The following is a 17,414-nucleotide window of genomic DNA, read 5'->3' on the forward strand; positions in this document are numbered from 1 at the left end:
ACAATTTTTCTAATTGTGAGAACAATTTAAAAAATAACACAGAGTTATGATCTTTTTTATTATATGAACTATGATTCACTATTATGCTAATAAATTAACCTTACTATAATCTTTACTATGATAAGCGCTGTGTCTCTCTGTCTGTCTGTCTGTCTGTTCATCTGTTCTTCTGTCCATCTGTTTAAAGTCACGATTGAGGGCTGATTATAAAGCTTGCATCATACGAGATTCGAACCAGTCAGCACCCTATTACCATCGGTAACTTCTGAGATTTTAGAATTACTGTACATGTACAGGTAGTTATTCTCAGTGATTTGTTGGCATAACTGATGATTTATTACAGTGCTGAGACTGACAGGGTACTGGTATATACTTGTCACGTATATATAGAAATGAACCAGTGTTTTACTTTCCGGAATTTCAGCATGGTGAACAGCTGAAAACTTGAAAACATTATTGCTATATATGAACAGTACAAAACTACAGATCTTCTGATGTGCTACAGTAATCCAGTACGGGCACTTACTGATGCTTCCCCATTTAGCAGCTCAGAACACATGCTATTCTTAGACCTGAGTGAGACAAAAAGAAAAAAATGATATTGTAGCTTAATTTTCACATACATGTATAAATGATCTGCTAATACTTTTAGCACTGCAACAAAGAACTGCTGCTTCAAGTCCACAATCAGACGGCGATACCTTTGTTAGACATGTTCTGCATGCCACCCATAAGGAAACACTTGTTGAGTTTTACTGGTTTAGTAAATCTGCATAAAGCTTGAGACTTCTTTTTGCCGGTGAACCGGTGTAAACCGGTAGATTTAAAGCACCAGTGACAGCTGAATGGTGCAATAGGAAATGGTCCATTAAGCCTGAGAACTATGCAAAGTATCACGCATATATTAATAGCATGTCAAGACATGGTTGTTTACAACCAGAAAATACCTCAATGGCCTATTGTATTCCATTAGCAGCTAAATGTTTATGGGAGTCTGCGGCAAGCAGAAATCTTTGACAGTCTTTGACAAGCGAAAGTTTATGACAGTCTTTAACGAGTGAAAGTTTATGACAGTTTTTAATAAGTGAAAGTTTATGGCAGCCTGTGACAAGTGGACGCTTATGACACTGTGTGAGAAGTTCATGATTGTGGAAATTTTTTTTTTATAGATACTACAAGTAATTATGAGTAGCTTTAAAACTAATGTAGGCCTATTATATAAAACACTGAAAAATACTAACTATAAAAAACTAAATGAGGAAAAAAGTAATAATTTATAAAAGCTATGGTCAATACAAGTAGGCTTGACTTGTTATTCTAACTAAAATAGAATGGAAGTAGGCTCAGCAATGGGTAAGTTTGGAAGCTGAGAAAGTGATGAAGATTTTGTTTGACATTTTTTCTAAAGGGTTGCCTCTACAGTACACTTTCATTCTCTATCTATTCCAGTGCTGTAGATATGTAGATAAGGCTTTATAATACACCTACTGTATCTTTTGCGTATTCTAAAAGGCAACTAAAACGTTGCAGCAGAAGGATATCGGACATAAAAACCTTGTTAAATTTATACGAGTATAGTTGCGAAAGAATTTGCATACAAGGGATGAGTCTGTTGATTCTAGGGATGACTCTGTTGCTGTTGGTCAGAAAAGTTACAAATGAAAATATGCTCTTTTTAAAAGAGGAGAATGAGACAGTAAAGATAGGATTACTAAATAAGAGATATGGGAATTGGAACGGACTGGTATGGGAAGGGAGTGGGCATATATGATGCTTAGACAAGTGCTAGTGATAGAGATCAGTGACTGGTACGGGAAGGGAGTGGGCTGATATGATGTTTAGACAAGTGCTAGGGATAGAGATCAGTGACTGGTACGGAAGGGAGTGGGCAGATATGATGTTTAGACAAGTGCTAGGGATAGAGATCAGTGACTGGTACGGGAAGGGAGTGGGCTGATATGATGCTTAGACAAGTGCTAGGGATAGAGATCAGTGACTGGTACGGGAAGGGAGTGGGCATATATGATGCTGGGACAAGCGCTAGTGGTAAAAGTGTGAAAAGTAAATAACAGAGAGATTTTGCATTTTGATCAGTAAAGATTTTTGTTAGTACTAAAAAATAACGTATGAAAAATGAGCGACATCACAAAATAGGCTGAGGAATAGCTTTTAATGCATGAACATCCCAGAAATGTTCCATGAAACTATAAAAAAGAGATTTTTCAGTTTTGTTATGTCTTTAAAAAATAGAAAGGAGACAGATCTGATTAAATCAGACCATGAACTCCCTTTGTAAGTGGCTTGATGATATCCCACTGTTTTGATGGAGTTGACAGCTTTTGATTTGAAATATCTATTTAATTTGTAATATCAGACTCCTCAAAGCCATAACTAGGGCAGCTCAATAGTTGCCTAAAACTCCGATTTGCTGATCAAAGTTTTGCATTCTTTGTTATAACCCATATACCTACACATGTCCTCAAGTGTATTTAGTCTATATTATTTGTATGTTAAATATATAATATTTTGGATACAGATGCACACATCGTTTACACAATTATTAGGCTGCGGTGCTGAGTTAACAGACACAGTGGAGAAAAAGGTAGGATTCAGGAGCAAATACAATAGCTTAGTCTTGTAAGCAAAACAATGCTCTAGTATGTTGGAGATGTTTTCCCTTTAAACGCTGTGATAGTTGTCTTTAGCTTATGCAACATGGCATTTGCCTGATTCACCTCAGTTATACAAATAGGTCTTGCTTTTGTAACAGTTACTTCTGTCAAAAGTGTTGCTAAAACATGACTTCTAAGAGTTGTCGGGTCAACACCTACAGATGCTGCCAAAGTATCAGTTAAGAATAGCTCTAAAGTCAATAGAAACTGAGCAATTAATTCATGAATTGCAGCCATCATCTTTTAGCTGGAACCACAGACATACAAACCACTTTTCACAAGCCCAAGGACAGTATATTGACCTAGCTAACTCGCCGAATAATACAAGTTAGTAAAACTTGTTTATGGTGATAAGCGGTGAAATTGGAATGAATATTCATCTTGCATTTAATTGGCAAAAGGTGACCCATTTTCGTACATAGTCGGAGCTTGAGTTGATATGATGTAGTCTTGGCAACAACGTATACCAAAACCTAAACAGACTAGAAACCGTTCCCAACTCCAACTCTCTCAGCGGAAACACCACTCCAACAACTCGCTTTGGTGTAAATGCACTTGGGTATCAAATTTAGACTAGTGGTTTGCTAAGAATCATGCCATTTTAATGCCACCAACAGGGTTTCCCTACTGGTAGCTGTATGAATAAAGAGGACAACTCCACCAGAAATTTTAGTGCCAGGTGTAACCATCAGTTAGCAGTGTATAAACAAGCAATGAATAACTTCTAATACTTATATTACAGCTAATAGTGACATATAACTGTTATCTAATAACATAAGGGAAACAACAGAAAACCTGAACAGCTATTTACAGACAAGCAAACCAGAGTTTTGCCATTTAATAAAATAAAATTCATTAGTACAAACTGGCTACTGCACTTCTTCCTTGATAAAATTCCAGTGAAGCAACATTAAAAGTGAATAAATAGTATTAAGAGTATTATAGTTTTGCTATAACCAATCAGAGACAGTTCTTAGTCAAGAGGAATGACTCAACTAGAGATAGTCACTGAGGTCATAACTGCAGGTTTACTACTTTCTACTACTAATGTTTATGTACAAGTATATCACTTGTATGAGGTGTAGAAGATCAGCAAGTACTGCTGCCGGTATAAATGTATAACTTTATATTGGCATTAGTGATCATCAATAAAATGGCATTTTTCATTACATGCCAAAAGAGAAAAAAAAATGAATAAGGAAATTAGGAATTTTTGAGTGAGTTGGTTTTAGAAGTTTAGAAGTTGGTAATCTATTAGTATTGTGGAGGAGTCAGGATAGCGAATGGTAGGTTGTAGTAACAGAAAGTTCATAAGCTAAAATATACGATGATGGATGTAGTGCTTTGGTGTTACGGAATAAAAAAAGATGTTGTCTTATGTGTGAGAGGATAAATAGAAATATTATGGACATAATTTACCTCTATTGGCTAAAACTGATTCTTATCTATTTTTAACATCAATTATTTTTTTAATACTTTTTATATCATTTCAGTAAGTCACTAAGGCTATGACTGAAGTTAGCCTCACAGAAAGGTAAAATTTATCACTGTTGATCACTTCCTGTAACGATTGGCCACACAATGTGAACCCTGAAGCTTTTGCTATCAACAAACCATTTATTAGAATTAGTTCTATTATGAAGAAATAACCTTATTAAGTATTTAATTTATGAAGTGATTTGTGATTTGTGATTTATTTTTGTCAATGAAATTAGTTGAGCAAAAGAAAAAAGCTGGAGGAGGGATGAAGCCCATAATACGCAATAGCAAAGCTAGTCGGAGCGTTGGGCTTGTCGTCATCAGTTTTATTCCCATGTTAAAAAGATACAATTTGAGTTCTCTCTTGAAACTGGCCATCTTCTCTATGCCTTTAATAGACTTAGGGAGTTGATTCCAAAAAAAGGCTTGTTGGAAATCCACTCTGCGATGGCCTGCACGGGAAGAAAATTGTTGGAGATTTAGACAGGAATTTGAGAATCGGGTTTGATGTATTGTGTGAGGAATGTAATTACAACAAAATTCTTGATGAACTAAAAGTATAATGCGATATGAATATGGTGAACTGATGGGTAGTATAGATGATGATTTGAAAAGAGGTTTGGTGTGGGTGAGGCGAATTTTCTTGCGAATGGTCCTTATCATGCGTTTTTGAAGTGTTATTAAATTTGTAAGATGAGTAGGAGGAGCATTGCCCCATGCCTCAATGCAATATGAAAGTTTAGAATTAACCATGGAATTGTACAATAAAAGCAGAGGTTGGCGGGGTAAATATTCAGATGTGCGGTAGAGTAAGCCTGATAAGGGTCTCAGTTTTTTAGTAAATATCCGATGTGTTTTTTCCAAGTGAGATTAGAATCAATGAAAATACCTAAGAATTTAGTGTGATCTGTCTGACAAATTGGTTCGTTGAAAATGAAAAAGGAATGAGTGTTATCTAGATGAACTTTATTCTGGGTGGTTTTTGCTTTTTAGTAACATGAAATTAGTCTTATCAACATTTAAAGTGAGTTTGTTAGAAGTGCACCAGTTTTGAATAGCGAGAAGTTCGTTATTTAAACAATCTGTGTGCTCGTTGATGTTAGAGGATTCGAAAAAGAGATTAGTGTCATCTCTTTAAGTAATTATTTTATTCCTTCATTTCATCATAAACAAAGTGAGATTCAATAATAATCAAAGAGAAATTTAAAGATCATTACATTTAGCCTTAGAGACTTACAAACTACTGAAATTGTCATTAGCAGAATAATATCTAAGTAATGTTAAATAAATCAGGGTGGTCCGTCAGCGCTGTCTCTTGAAAGAAGGGCTACTAGTTGTACCGAATGGCTAGTCACTAGCTAGTCAAATATCAAATAAAAGGTACGGCTGAAGAACTTAATGTTCATAATCAGAATAATATAGTATTACATTTACTCATACTAAAACTTTCAATTCCTTATCCCTACTCCTTATCAATAATGTTAGATTACCAAGTTTTAAAACACGTTTGTTTAGCTTGCTTAATATTTTTGGACTTTTGTCCCTTTATTTTTGTGTATTTTTTTGGCATGTAATAACAACACCATTTTATTGATGACTACCAAGGCTAATAAAAGGTTATACATACATATTTTATTTACATAAAATAAAACAGAATACAAGACCTGCAATTATGTGCAGATGTTCATGTTTGTATAAAAATAATTAAATTATAGTCATAAAATGAAACATAATCTTGGGAAAAAAATTCTTTAAAATTTAAGAACTTAGTTGAAGGTTTATGAATGACTCCAAGAAAATGATAAATCTTAATATGGCACGAGAGTATTAAAAAAAGACTTACAAATATTTAATTTTTTTGGTATAACAGAACAATAAAAAATATCTGAACATGTACCGTACAATATGTTTTTAAAATAAAATAAAATAAAGCTACGCACATAGGATTCATCATTTGTGCATTCCTAAGATAAGCACAAGTAATAGAAAGCACCTTCTAACCTGATCAGATAAGCCACCTTCTTACCTAAACTGCCCGAAATATTTAAACAAATGAGAGTTGTCTTCCTTTTGTAGTGACAATTGGAAAAAGTAGACAACTGCCAAATGAGAACAAATTATGAGACTGATTTAGGCCATCTTTAGCTCAGGATAGTGGTTGAGTTTTCTCTGCTGACATGGTGGTGACCGAGATACTCTTCATAGTCTTCGACTTTCATCTAAAATGATAAAACTAGAACTCGTTACTTTTTCTACTATCTTTATAATAGACCATCTACAACTATAGCATCGACTATGCATTATATTATACAATAAACAACCCAAGCTTATTAGTGCAGCTCTGTCAGCTTGAGAGATGAAAAGTTTCAAAGGGCTCTAAATTGTAACTTTCCTGATGGATACTTTTATTAAAAGTTTATTCCTTTGACTATATTTTCGTGAAGCTATAAGAGACAGAAACTTTATTGAACTTTATTTCTGATAGTTGCAGTCATGAATTTTCTGGACCTATGTTAGAGAAAGTTGATGTGTTAGCAAAGAGGATATTTTATAAATTTATCAATATCGGCAGTTGAAGTAAAACCTGAAACCTCAGGAAATATCATCAACTAAACCCTCACTATACTCTGACTAAACAGGTGGTATTTTGCAATTTGTGTTTATCGAAAAAATGCTGCCAGAGAGGTTGTGGGTATTATCACGTTCTTTATTTCTATTATAATAAAGGAAGCGGTGTTCACATTTTTGCAGACTTTCCTGGCTCACTTAAAAACATTAGTCAGTGAGATTATCAATCGAATAAATTTGTAGAAGGAAACTCTCATTCAGGAGGTGCCTTTAGATGACCCCATTAAGTAACCAGAGTAAATGAGTGTCACACGTGTTTGCTCAGATCTTGTAAAACAGCATAAGGTAAACACAGGTTTTAACAGGTGTTTCAAAAGCTACTATTGCTAGTATTTGACAATCTAAATCTGTATTTTAGAGATGCAAGTGATTTGAGTCCTGTTAATAGTGGTACAACAGAACTTTAGCTAGTGTAACTGTGTTATTTCTATTAAGGCTTTGTCTAACCTTCCAATATATATCATTCCAATATATCTATAGCAACCCTGTCTATTTTACCTGCTATAAGTATGTGGGACTATGTATGAGATATGTATGTATATGGCATATATATTTATATGAAGGGGTTTTTAATGTGAACAAATTTCTAACTGATATAGTCTAAATGGTTTAGAGCATACCTCTACTTCAATTGGTTGATCAACATAGTCTGCAGAAATATCCTTAGTATAGTCTCTGATATATGAGTAGGAACTCTGGGGGGTACACTTTGTGTCACCCAGAATACTGTCAAGGTAAGTATGAAGTTTGGCAAAGGTTGTTCGGTCAGTGGGGGCCTCTAACCAGCAGCTGCACATCATGTCGTATCTAAATAAGGCACATTTTCAACTATGAAGAAACCACAGCAGGAACCACAGGAAATGCAATGAAACTAAACAAGTATAGAAGTATAGGCTCATAGAAACAACAGTGAATTATGACTAACGTTAAAATTTCACATTATGTATTATTACCACCTTGTATAATAACTTTTGAAAAACAATCGCTTAATGGAAACATGAGAAGACAACTCCGAAATGTGTGAACAAGTTGCGGACAGTCACACACTCGCTAAAGTTTTCCAAATATGTTAGTTGAAAGCTTGTGAGCAATGTTAGTATTTTTTACTTACATTTCTGAGGGGCAACATCTGGGCTGATGAAGACGTCGGCCATATTCCAAATATTTCTTAATATCCCATCCTGTTACGTCGCTATATGGCTCAGCACCACGAGTAATTAATTCCCATACTAGAACTCCATATGACCACTAAAATCAAATCTAACTGTTTTCTATTTGTTTTCTACAAATCTTTCAAATTTTTTTGCACAAGGTCTATTTGCACGACTAAGTAATTACCAAATTGGTAACAAAGTAAATTGATTTTCTTATCAACACTGACAACCCTGTACATGTTTTATACCATGGAACTGCATTTGTGCAGCGCTTCTATATTGTCTGGCCCCAGGTATTGTTACAATGTTCACATGCATCTTGTACAACACCTTTTTACCAATTTAGTGTGTCTATTTATATATACATTGATTGTATGATATAAATACGTGTTATTTACAAAATAATTTTTATAGAATAATTAGAAAATATCAAAACTTTAATAACTGTTTTAATTTAAAGAATATGCTCATTATTTTCAAAATATAAAAATTCAGCATAAGTTACTGCAATAGCAATGTGATGAGGTGCAGCAGCATCACCTAATATATTGTACACTTTACTGTTTGTCGGTGATAAAATGTTATTAAATGCGAAAGCATTTGAGTCAGATGAGATAAGAAATTGTTCGTTGCTTGTTGGCCAATGGAAAATAGATAAGGTTACAAGCAAATCACTGTTGTTATGACTTGGTTGGCAAGATATGTCTCTAGCTTTTAGACTGGTTCAATTATTTACAATGCTACCAGGTAACTGAAACATGAAAAAACGCTTAAAACAAAGCGAAGCCGACTCACAACGTCTGATTGAGAGGTGAAAACTCCAGTTTGAAGAGACTCAATAGCCAGCCATTTGACAGGAAGTGCCACACTACTATCTTTTTCTCTTCGATAGTAGTCTTTGGCATAGACATCTCGTGAGAGTCCAAAGTCTGCTATCCTTACAATGTACTTATCGCTCACCCTGTATATGAAATTAATTAAACAACTTTACTCAAAGTTTAGTGATTTGAATGTCTTTATATTTCAAAATAGATGCTGAGTTTTCAAGAGTTTCAAGTTAAAAGGAGCTTTTATGCCATAAGTTATACGCCCCCTGCTTACCTTTTGTAACCATTCATACAACAACTTTTACCACTCATACAACAACCCTTACCACTGATACAACAGCCCTTACCACTGATACAACAGCCCTTACCACTGATACAACAACTCTTACCACTCGTACAACAACCCTTACCACTCATACAACAGCCCTTACCACTGATACAACAGCCCTTACCACTCGTACAACAACCCTTACCACCCGTACAACAACCCTTACCACAGTTGCAACAGCTCTTACCACTCATACAACAACCCTCACCATTTATACAACAACTCTTACCACTTGCACAACAACTCTTACCAATTGTACAACAACCCTTACTACTGATACAAAAACCCTTACCACAGTTACAACAGCCCTTACCACTCATACAACAAGCATTACCACAGTTACAACAGCTTTTACCCCTCATACAACAACTCCTACTACTCATACAACAACCCTCTCCACTCGTACAAAAACCCTTACACTCGTACAACAACCCTTACCACTCATACAACAACCATTACCATTCATACAAAAACCATTACCAAATTTGCAACAGCCCTTCCCTTTGTACAACAACCCTTGCCACTGGTACAACAACCCTTACCACTCGTACAACAATCATTACCACATTTGCAGCAGTCTACACCACTCATACAACAACCCTTACCACATTGGCAACAACCCTTACCATTCATACAACAACTCTGTGTGTTTTGTTGTACATGGCTTGTTTGTTTACTAAATAAAGGTTTATATAAACAGGCAGAGTAGGTAACTTGAGATATTACTGCTATTTAGACTGATCTGATTTAACTGTTGTTCAGCAAACAACTGACTCCATAACTTAAACACAAATACAAACACTCCTAGTGAACCTAGCAATTATCATCAATGGTATGACACTTTTTGGCACTGCGACTAAATATTCTAATTCTGGTGATTCATCATTCCACCCGAGGTTATAAATGTGATAGTATTCAGCAAATAATACATGAGCTCTCAACATTTTACTGTAACCTGTTAAAATGATATGAATTCTGTTCGAAGTAATCTTAAATAACTCTATCTAACCACACGCATGAATCAGATTGGCTAACACAGAATAATAAGAATATGGTTCAGGTGTAAAGCTTGTCCGATTTTTGGCAAAGAAAACCTAAGCAATGATGGACTGAAAGATGCAGCTGTTTGAGCAGTATGTACAAGGAAGTCAATTTTCTACTTACAGACAATTTCTCGCTGCCAAATCTCGGTGGACAAACTTGTTTCTCGCCATATACTCCATGCCACAGGCTACTTGCTTAGCGAAGTGCATGAGGTCTCCAAGGGTGAACTTCTGCAGCAATAATAAAAATTCATGAAACACAATACTAGGTGAATCACATTAAAAGTGATGACTTGATTAGCCTGTGGTTCTGTGAAGTGTTTGAGAAGTCGATTATAATTGGATAACTAATTAGGTGTTGGGCTAAAATATTGAAACTAAAGAAGGAAAAACAGCCATCTCCAGAGCATTTCGCTTGTTATTGATCAAAGAGGTGACTGGTAACTAGTAATTTGTGTTTTACAGGGATGAAGAAGGCGATAAGTTCTACTTATTGCATAAGAGAGTGCAGATAGCTGTTATTTGGTTCTGTTTTTGTGATAAAAATAGCATGTGGCAATGTAGTTTCTGCCTGTTGAAGCTCAGCATAGAGATTAAAACAGTATGCTTTTCACGCCTTCACACTCTTCGTACTTTGTGATATACTGGTAGCCATTGTGATAGACTAGTAGCCCATTGTGACAGACTGGTAACCCATTGTGACAGACTGGTAGCCCATTGTGATAGACTGGTAGCCCATTGTGATAGACTGGTAGCCTATTGTGATAGATTGATAGCCCATTGTGATATACTGGTAGCCCATTGTGAATGACCAGTAAACCTGTTTGATAGCTCACTTGATAATTTTCCCATTGTATTAGCAAAATGCAAATACGAAATTGTGTTTTACCTGTGGCTAATTAAAAATCTCACCATGGTTTCCATTTGAATGAGAGCCTTCAAGTCTCCATTAGCCATATAGGGAAGTACGACTTGCGGTTTGTCTGACATTGGAATACAAACAGCTAGTGTGGGTAGCACGTTTGCATGATGAAAATCTTCTAAAATTACGGCTTCTTCTAGAAACTTCTCTATGACAGTGATGTTTGTGTCCATCTCTGTAACAGTAGATTAGGAAAGGCTATGCTGACTCAAGCCAAAAATTTAAAAAAATGCCATTTCTCAAGAACACGATTTCATGACTCCTAGACACATGTGCACACATCATCTTCAAAAAGTTGGTGACACTTCTTGAATGTTGAGTTAAAATGATTTTGTTGTTTTTTTGACAAGCTAGAATTTGGGGTTTATTATTGCGTAGTCATGGCAATTTTCAACCACTACAATATCAGTAATACTGCAGCAGTCATATCAAAAACAGTCTTTCTACAAAAGATTGTACCTGCAGTGCAATTGCTGCATAATTTCCACACCACAACATCATCAGGGTACACAGCTGTGGCCAGGCCTGCCAACTCAAGAGTGGGGCAATGCTTGAGCTTTGGTTTTGGGGCAATTAATGTATCAATGATAGTATATATAAAGTTATGGAAATTGTGGCAAAAATCTCACGCATTTTCATTTTTTCTTTGGGGTGATTGCGTGAGTTTCACGCCCAATGTGTGAGAGTTGGCAGGCCTGACTGGCCGCTCCACTGTATCACTTTTATTAAAGATAAACTTGCACCAAATCTTAGCAGAGTTTATCAGAAAGTGCTGGTGTTTTTCTATCATTTGCGATTGTTTTTTATGTTTGTTGTGATATGACTGTTTCATGATTAAAATTAACAACTTAGAAAAATACATCTGAAATGGCGTCACCAGTTGTTATCGCTGCTGTTGTAGCCACCCATGCTGCCCATCTTCGGGAATATCTGGATTATAAATACCTTTTAAAGTTTTGACGGCCACTGTCTTGACCTGCCGATCTTTGTAGAGCTGGCCAAGATAAATCTTTCCAAAGTTACCCTCTCCGATTGGCTCTTGATTCTTAAGTTTAAGTGACTCGGGTTCAATGAGCAATGGGTTAAGTTTAGCCTTAAGGTCTATGTTTATATGAACGAGCCACTCATCATCTTCCCCTGTAGAGAGCACATAATAGCAATGAACCTCAACCAAGTTTCAGTAATGATAATCCAATTATTAGAATTGTTTAAAAAGAGGCTCTTCAATAACAAATAATACTCATGTGTTTTTTCGGAGAGCTCAGTTAAAGGTTAACAGACATGAGGGACCTTCAACAGATATCATTGTTTTTCAGGCTATAATTGTGTAGATGGCTTGTAACTATGATTTTATAGGCATCTAAATTTAATTTTTTAGTCAGCAGTAACAAGGAAGTTGTCAGGGCAGTTGAAATTTTAGAATATTTTGAAATTCAATTGGCGATAAAGACAGGCATGGAAATTAAATTGCCATTGCTCCTTGTTAATATTGATTGAACTAAGTCCTTATTTAAAATAAGTTAATGTATTATTGTTAAACAAGGCTCGCCCTTCAAATAAAGTACAAATATTTTTGGATGATGATATCATAAAAGGAATTGGTCTGAGCATACATGTAGTCGTGTGGAGAAAATAACCTGCCATACAAGGTTTTAGCTGATCACAATAAAATCTTACGTGCAACTATATTATATTTTAATTGATTACTAGTTTTATCAAAAAGGCTTTCCCAGAACTAAAATTTATGGCTTAAGTCTAATAATTGTGTCAGGCTTCAAGTATTGTGAACTTTAAAACTTTTAGAATATTGCTGTGTGTCTCGATCTGAAAAGAACAGAAAGTAACAAAGTATAATGTTGCAGCATGATTTGAATGAGTTAACCTTTCACCTTTGAGTTTGCTAAATACAGCGCAATTAAATTTTACGGCACCTATATTAGCAAATCCTTCTTTGTCATTGTGTCTGTCTGCTTGTCTACATTAACCTGAAGCATTTCTACATTTTGTGTCCAATTTTATCCAAATTTCACACGTGTATGCTTGTGATTTCTACCAGGTCAGTAAAAATATACCTGCTGGCTATCTGATAGTAAATGAAAAAAATTTCTGGCATCGTCAGGCTTTGTGCTAATTATTTATGCATTTTTTTTAGTAAAACTTTACAGAAATCAAATGGTAAAAAAGATGGACAGATAACTCCTGATTTTTTCTGCTGCAATATTTAAACACTTTTCATTTCAACTTTACGATGTTTACAAACCGACGTAATTTCTCAAATCCTTGTAGAATATTACCGACTTTCTATCTAGAAGGTTTAAATAGCATTAAATAAATGATAATGTTATATTACTTACTATATATTCTGATAAAGTTTTCCTCCCTCTGCCTCAATCGATACCTTCTGAAGAAAAACAGAGCCACACAGATTACTACTGCAACCATGGTGACAAGCACACTCACGATTATTGCTACCTCATTAGGGGGTAGGGTATTTATGATAGGATAATTGGCTATTGGGAGAAACACAGCACTACCTTCGTTGACGAGCAAGTTTCCGATGCGAATCTAAAACACAGTAGATCAATTTAAAAATTATAAAAAAGCTATTAATAGAACTGTCACTGGTTCTAATCCCAAATTGTTATTGTTCTTCAAACAAAACTTATGCTGTGGAAAGTAATTTACGTATGATAAGTTGGAAAGATACAGCGTAGTAATACAAAAGTGTTTATTTAAACTACAAGTGAAAGCTTCAAGCCTTCTCATCCTTAAAAAAATCAACATAAAAATTAAAACTGATCGGCAAAAATGAGTTCTCTTTGCGGTAAACTGATATCATAATCCATAGTGCATTTAGACTAATAGTAGGGCAGTATTCATAAGGAGTCTTCATTGTTCCTGCATTTTGTCTGTTCTCATGGCTTGTTTGTTGTATTTATTAGCCATTTGATGCAACTTATTAAAACAGAGTATTTTAGGAAAGGTATCCTGACCTGTGGGCAGATGCTAAGGAAGAGATTTTATACATTATTAATGTACATTATTAATATACATTTGGAGCTAAACAATTTTATAAAATTAGAATATACACGTGGGCTTATGTTGGGCAAGCGTCAGGTAGTGTCAAATTAAAATATTCGTAGCTCGATTTTTGACGGAAGTTTAGTTCCTCATTAAAGAAATAATGTAAATTATATATAAAGATGATATAACGGAGTCACAGTTTGGAAGAAGCCAAGCCTTAATAATCTAATGCAGTTATAATATAAGTGTGACCAATAACGTGAGAAGAGGCTGATATTTCCTAATATTAAGTGGTTTTACTTTGCTTTGCCAACATTTTAAGTTGCACCTTCTCTTCTCATTTCTCTACTACCTCCTATTGTATACACTGCTTCCTATTGTATACACGGTCTCCTATTGTGTATACTGCTCCTATTGTATAAACTGCCTCCTATTGTATATACTGCCTCCTATTGTATATACAGCCTCCTATTGTGTAAACTGCCTCCTATTGTATATACTGCCTCCTATTGTATAAAACCTTCCTCTTTTACTTACCTTGATTGGGTTGTGCTCAGAGTTAAGAATGTTGATTTTATTCCCAATATTAGGCTGGCAAGTTATCTCATCTTCTCTTATATTTTGTTCATCTACTATACACGGAATGTTTACTGCTTCAGATAGCTCTATGAAAATTTCATAGTAGTCATTCAAGTTCTCCACATTTAACATGCTGCCGCTCAGAGTCAGCTGACTACTCACATTCAGACTTATAGGACCAATCTAAAATAGATATATAAAAACTAAAATAAAATCGGATTGTTTATAGTTGCAAATGTTAATTAGATAAAGTCAGATAAATTACGCGTATTGAGTAAATTGACCCAGGTACAACTTATACCGCACTGTCTGAGGCTCAAAATATACTAATAGATGCAATCACATGCATGAAAATTAAGTCGTATCTGTATATTAAATATATGTTGAAAATCTGGCCACATGCTGAGGGGGCCACGCGTGTGAGTAGATACAAAGCTAGTGGCATTTTCAGTTTGTATGTTAGACATAACCGTTACATCAAATAGAAGCACTCTTTGACTATTTTGACACAAACTATATTTAATGCATTTTATTGGCTTATATATGTATGCATGGACAGATAATTATATTAAGCTGTATTCATTGCAATGCCTAGGGTATTCTCTCTCTGACAACCACAAGCGCAATTCAAAATATGTTCAGGGAAAGGCATATTATTATTATATTTATTATTATATTATTTAAAAAGGCAAACACATGTTATAAGTAGCAAGACATAGTGTGGTGGACACCGGGCTATGATTTTCTATTAAAGTATTATTTTTATAACTACTCGTATATATTTTGCGTGTTGGGCTTGCCGCTTTTATTATGTATCGTATCGCTAATAATTTGTAGTTTTTCATAACCATGCCAACGTAATAGCAACTTATTTATTTTTACTTTTATACAATTTCCTACTAAGTCTCATCATCCAGAACGGGTAAAATGCATGTATATATAGAGAGCGCTTTCGATGGGAGAGCAGAGCAGTAGTCGCAAGCTCCACGACTAATGAAATTTTTCTTGGAATAAAAACGAAAGAAAAACCACACTCATTCTCTTACATTCATGCAACATTTATCACAAGCTAGGTCGTGCCTGAGTAAAGGCCGACCAAAATCCTTTACAACATAGCTAGTTGATTGAAAAGTGTGGAGGGTCACGAATAATGCCACAAGTGAGACACAGCTCTAATACATAATACAACATACAACGCATACAGAGGGAGATACAGTACAAACAATGACTGCTACATGTGAGGATATTGTAAGAGAGTAATGAATAGGTTGTCTACATACCGCTTAAAAAGTATATCATCAGTTACAGGAGGTAAGGAAGAATAGACCTACTTGAAACTGAGGATCTGGATGAACAGTCACATAGAGAGTTGCAATTCTCACTCCATCGCCAATTAGTTCCATGTAGATTTGCTCTTTATTTGTGGTTACATCTGAATTTGAATTTAGACTATCATCTCATGTAGCAGGAAAGTACTTATATCAGCCAAAAACTAAATGTTAGTAATATAATAAAACAACATATACTTATTGAGAATAATTGTTTTAAATAGAATTTTATATAATCTAATCTTACATAATATAACATCATGTGATATAATAAACTTTAAAATAATATAATAAAAAATAATATAATTTCACATAATATAATCTTATATAATTTATATAATATAATTTATATAATATAATCTTATATAATATAATCTTATATAGTATAACATCATGTAATATTTAAAATATAAAAGATAAAATAATATAATTAACATAATATAATGCAATATATATAATGAAACCTTAACATGGCAGTTCTGATGGATTACTTACCACACAAACATAAGCTTGCCTACTACATGTGTTCTTCTCAAGTAGTTAAGACAAAAGTATCATATGTTAACAACACTTGTACTTCTTATACTTATTGGTTATTGTCAAAAATTAAATAAAGCTTATTCTTCGAAGATCATTTATCATATTTTCTTATCCCAAAAAGATCTATCGCAGTTGTAAGCATATCAATACTGATAACTTATAGAAATGCTAGAAATGTGTACGTCAATAACAGAATTAGCCAATGAGAAATGAGAGATATAAAGACCCTCAGAGCAAACATCAAAATACTGAACTCTCCCCAAAAGGATGCGCCACAAACTTTGATGACCAAGTCGATACACACATTGGCGCAAAACATTAGTTTGTAGAGCCGTGTATTGTCAGACTTTACAAAACTCTAATTGATATTACTAGCTATTTTAGCGTATTGTAAGAAATACAAGTTAACATACCTGGAAAACTTCCGATATCACATATCACTCTGCTTTCATCCTTAACACACTCCTGTAAGTGTATTAACATATGATGAGTACCCAACACTGTCACATCATGTCATTTGACCTTGACATTTTTTCATAACTTGTTTATTATTCAAACAGATACCTAAAGCTAGAGATGATATTTGTTGAGGGTAAAGCTGTTAATTTACAAAATTAATCTCTACTCTCAGACAGGACATATAGGTAACTCTAAGACACGTCATAGAGGTAACTATAATACACCCCATAGAGGTAACTCTAAGACACGTCATAAAGGTAACTCTCAGACATGTCATAGAGGTAACTCTCAGTCAGGACATAGCGGTAACTATAAGAGACGTCATAAAGGTAACTATAAGACACGTCAAAAAGATAACTATAAAACATGTCATAGAGGTAACTATAAGACACGTCATAGAGGTAAATATAAGACACGTCATAGAGCTAACT

General features: G+C 34.6%; 2 protein-coding genes across 2 annotated transcripts in view; both read right to left on the reverse strand.

The window, feature by feature from the left end:
* Positions 1-17,414, reverse strand: part of LOC137405522 (hepatocyte growth factor receptor-like) — a 63,449-nt gene that overhangs the window by 34,043 nt on the left and 11,992 nt on the right. The window lies entirely within an intron of this gene.
* On the reverse strand, positions 5,794-12,697 carry LOC137404109 (hepatocyte growth factor receptor-like). Its single transcript, XM_068090262.1, has 8 exons — positions 12,667-12,697; positions 11,999-12,190; positions 11,044-11,228; positions 10,253-10,362; positions 8,729-8,894; positions 7,891-8,027; positions 7,400-7,586; positions 5,794-6,370 (listed from the first exon to the last, which is right to left on the reverse strand). Exons 1-8 carry the CDS (start codon positions 12,695-12,697, stop codon positions 6,293-6,295), a joined length of 1,086 nt encoding a protein of 361 aa, XP_067946363.1. The 3' UTR covers positions 5,794-6,292.

The sequence above is a fragment of the Watersipora subatra genome, chromosome 9 (genome assembly GCF_963576615.1).
Source record: "Watersipora subatra chromosome 9, tzWatSuba1.1, whole genome shotgun sequence".
NCBI lineage: Eukaryota > Metazoa > Bryozoa > Gymnolaemata > Cheilostomatida > Watersiporidae > Watersipora > Watersipora subatra.

What these genes read in the sequence shown, in the direction of transcription:
- LOC137404109 (XM_068090262.1), bottom strand. Translation starts at nt 12,697, where the DNA reads ATGGCAGGTTATTTTCTCCACACGACTACAT. An exon ending in TTTTCTCCACACGACTACAT is followed by an intron (nt 12,191 to 12,666) that starts GTATGCTCAGAC and finishes TGCTCTCTACAG; the next exon opens with GGGAAGATGATGAGTGGCTC. An exon ending in AGATGTTGCCCCTCAGAAAT is followed by an intron (nt 7,587 to 7,890) that starts GTAAGTAAAAAA and finishes TGCCTTATTTAG; the next exon opens with ATACGACATGATGTGCAGCT.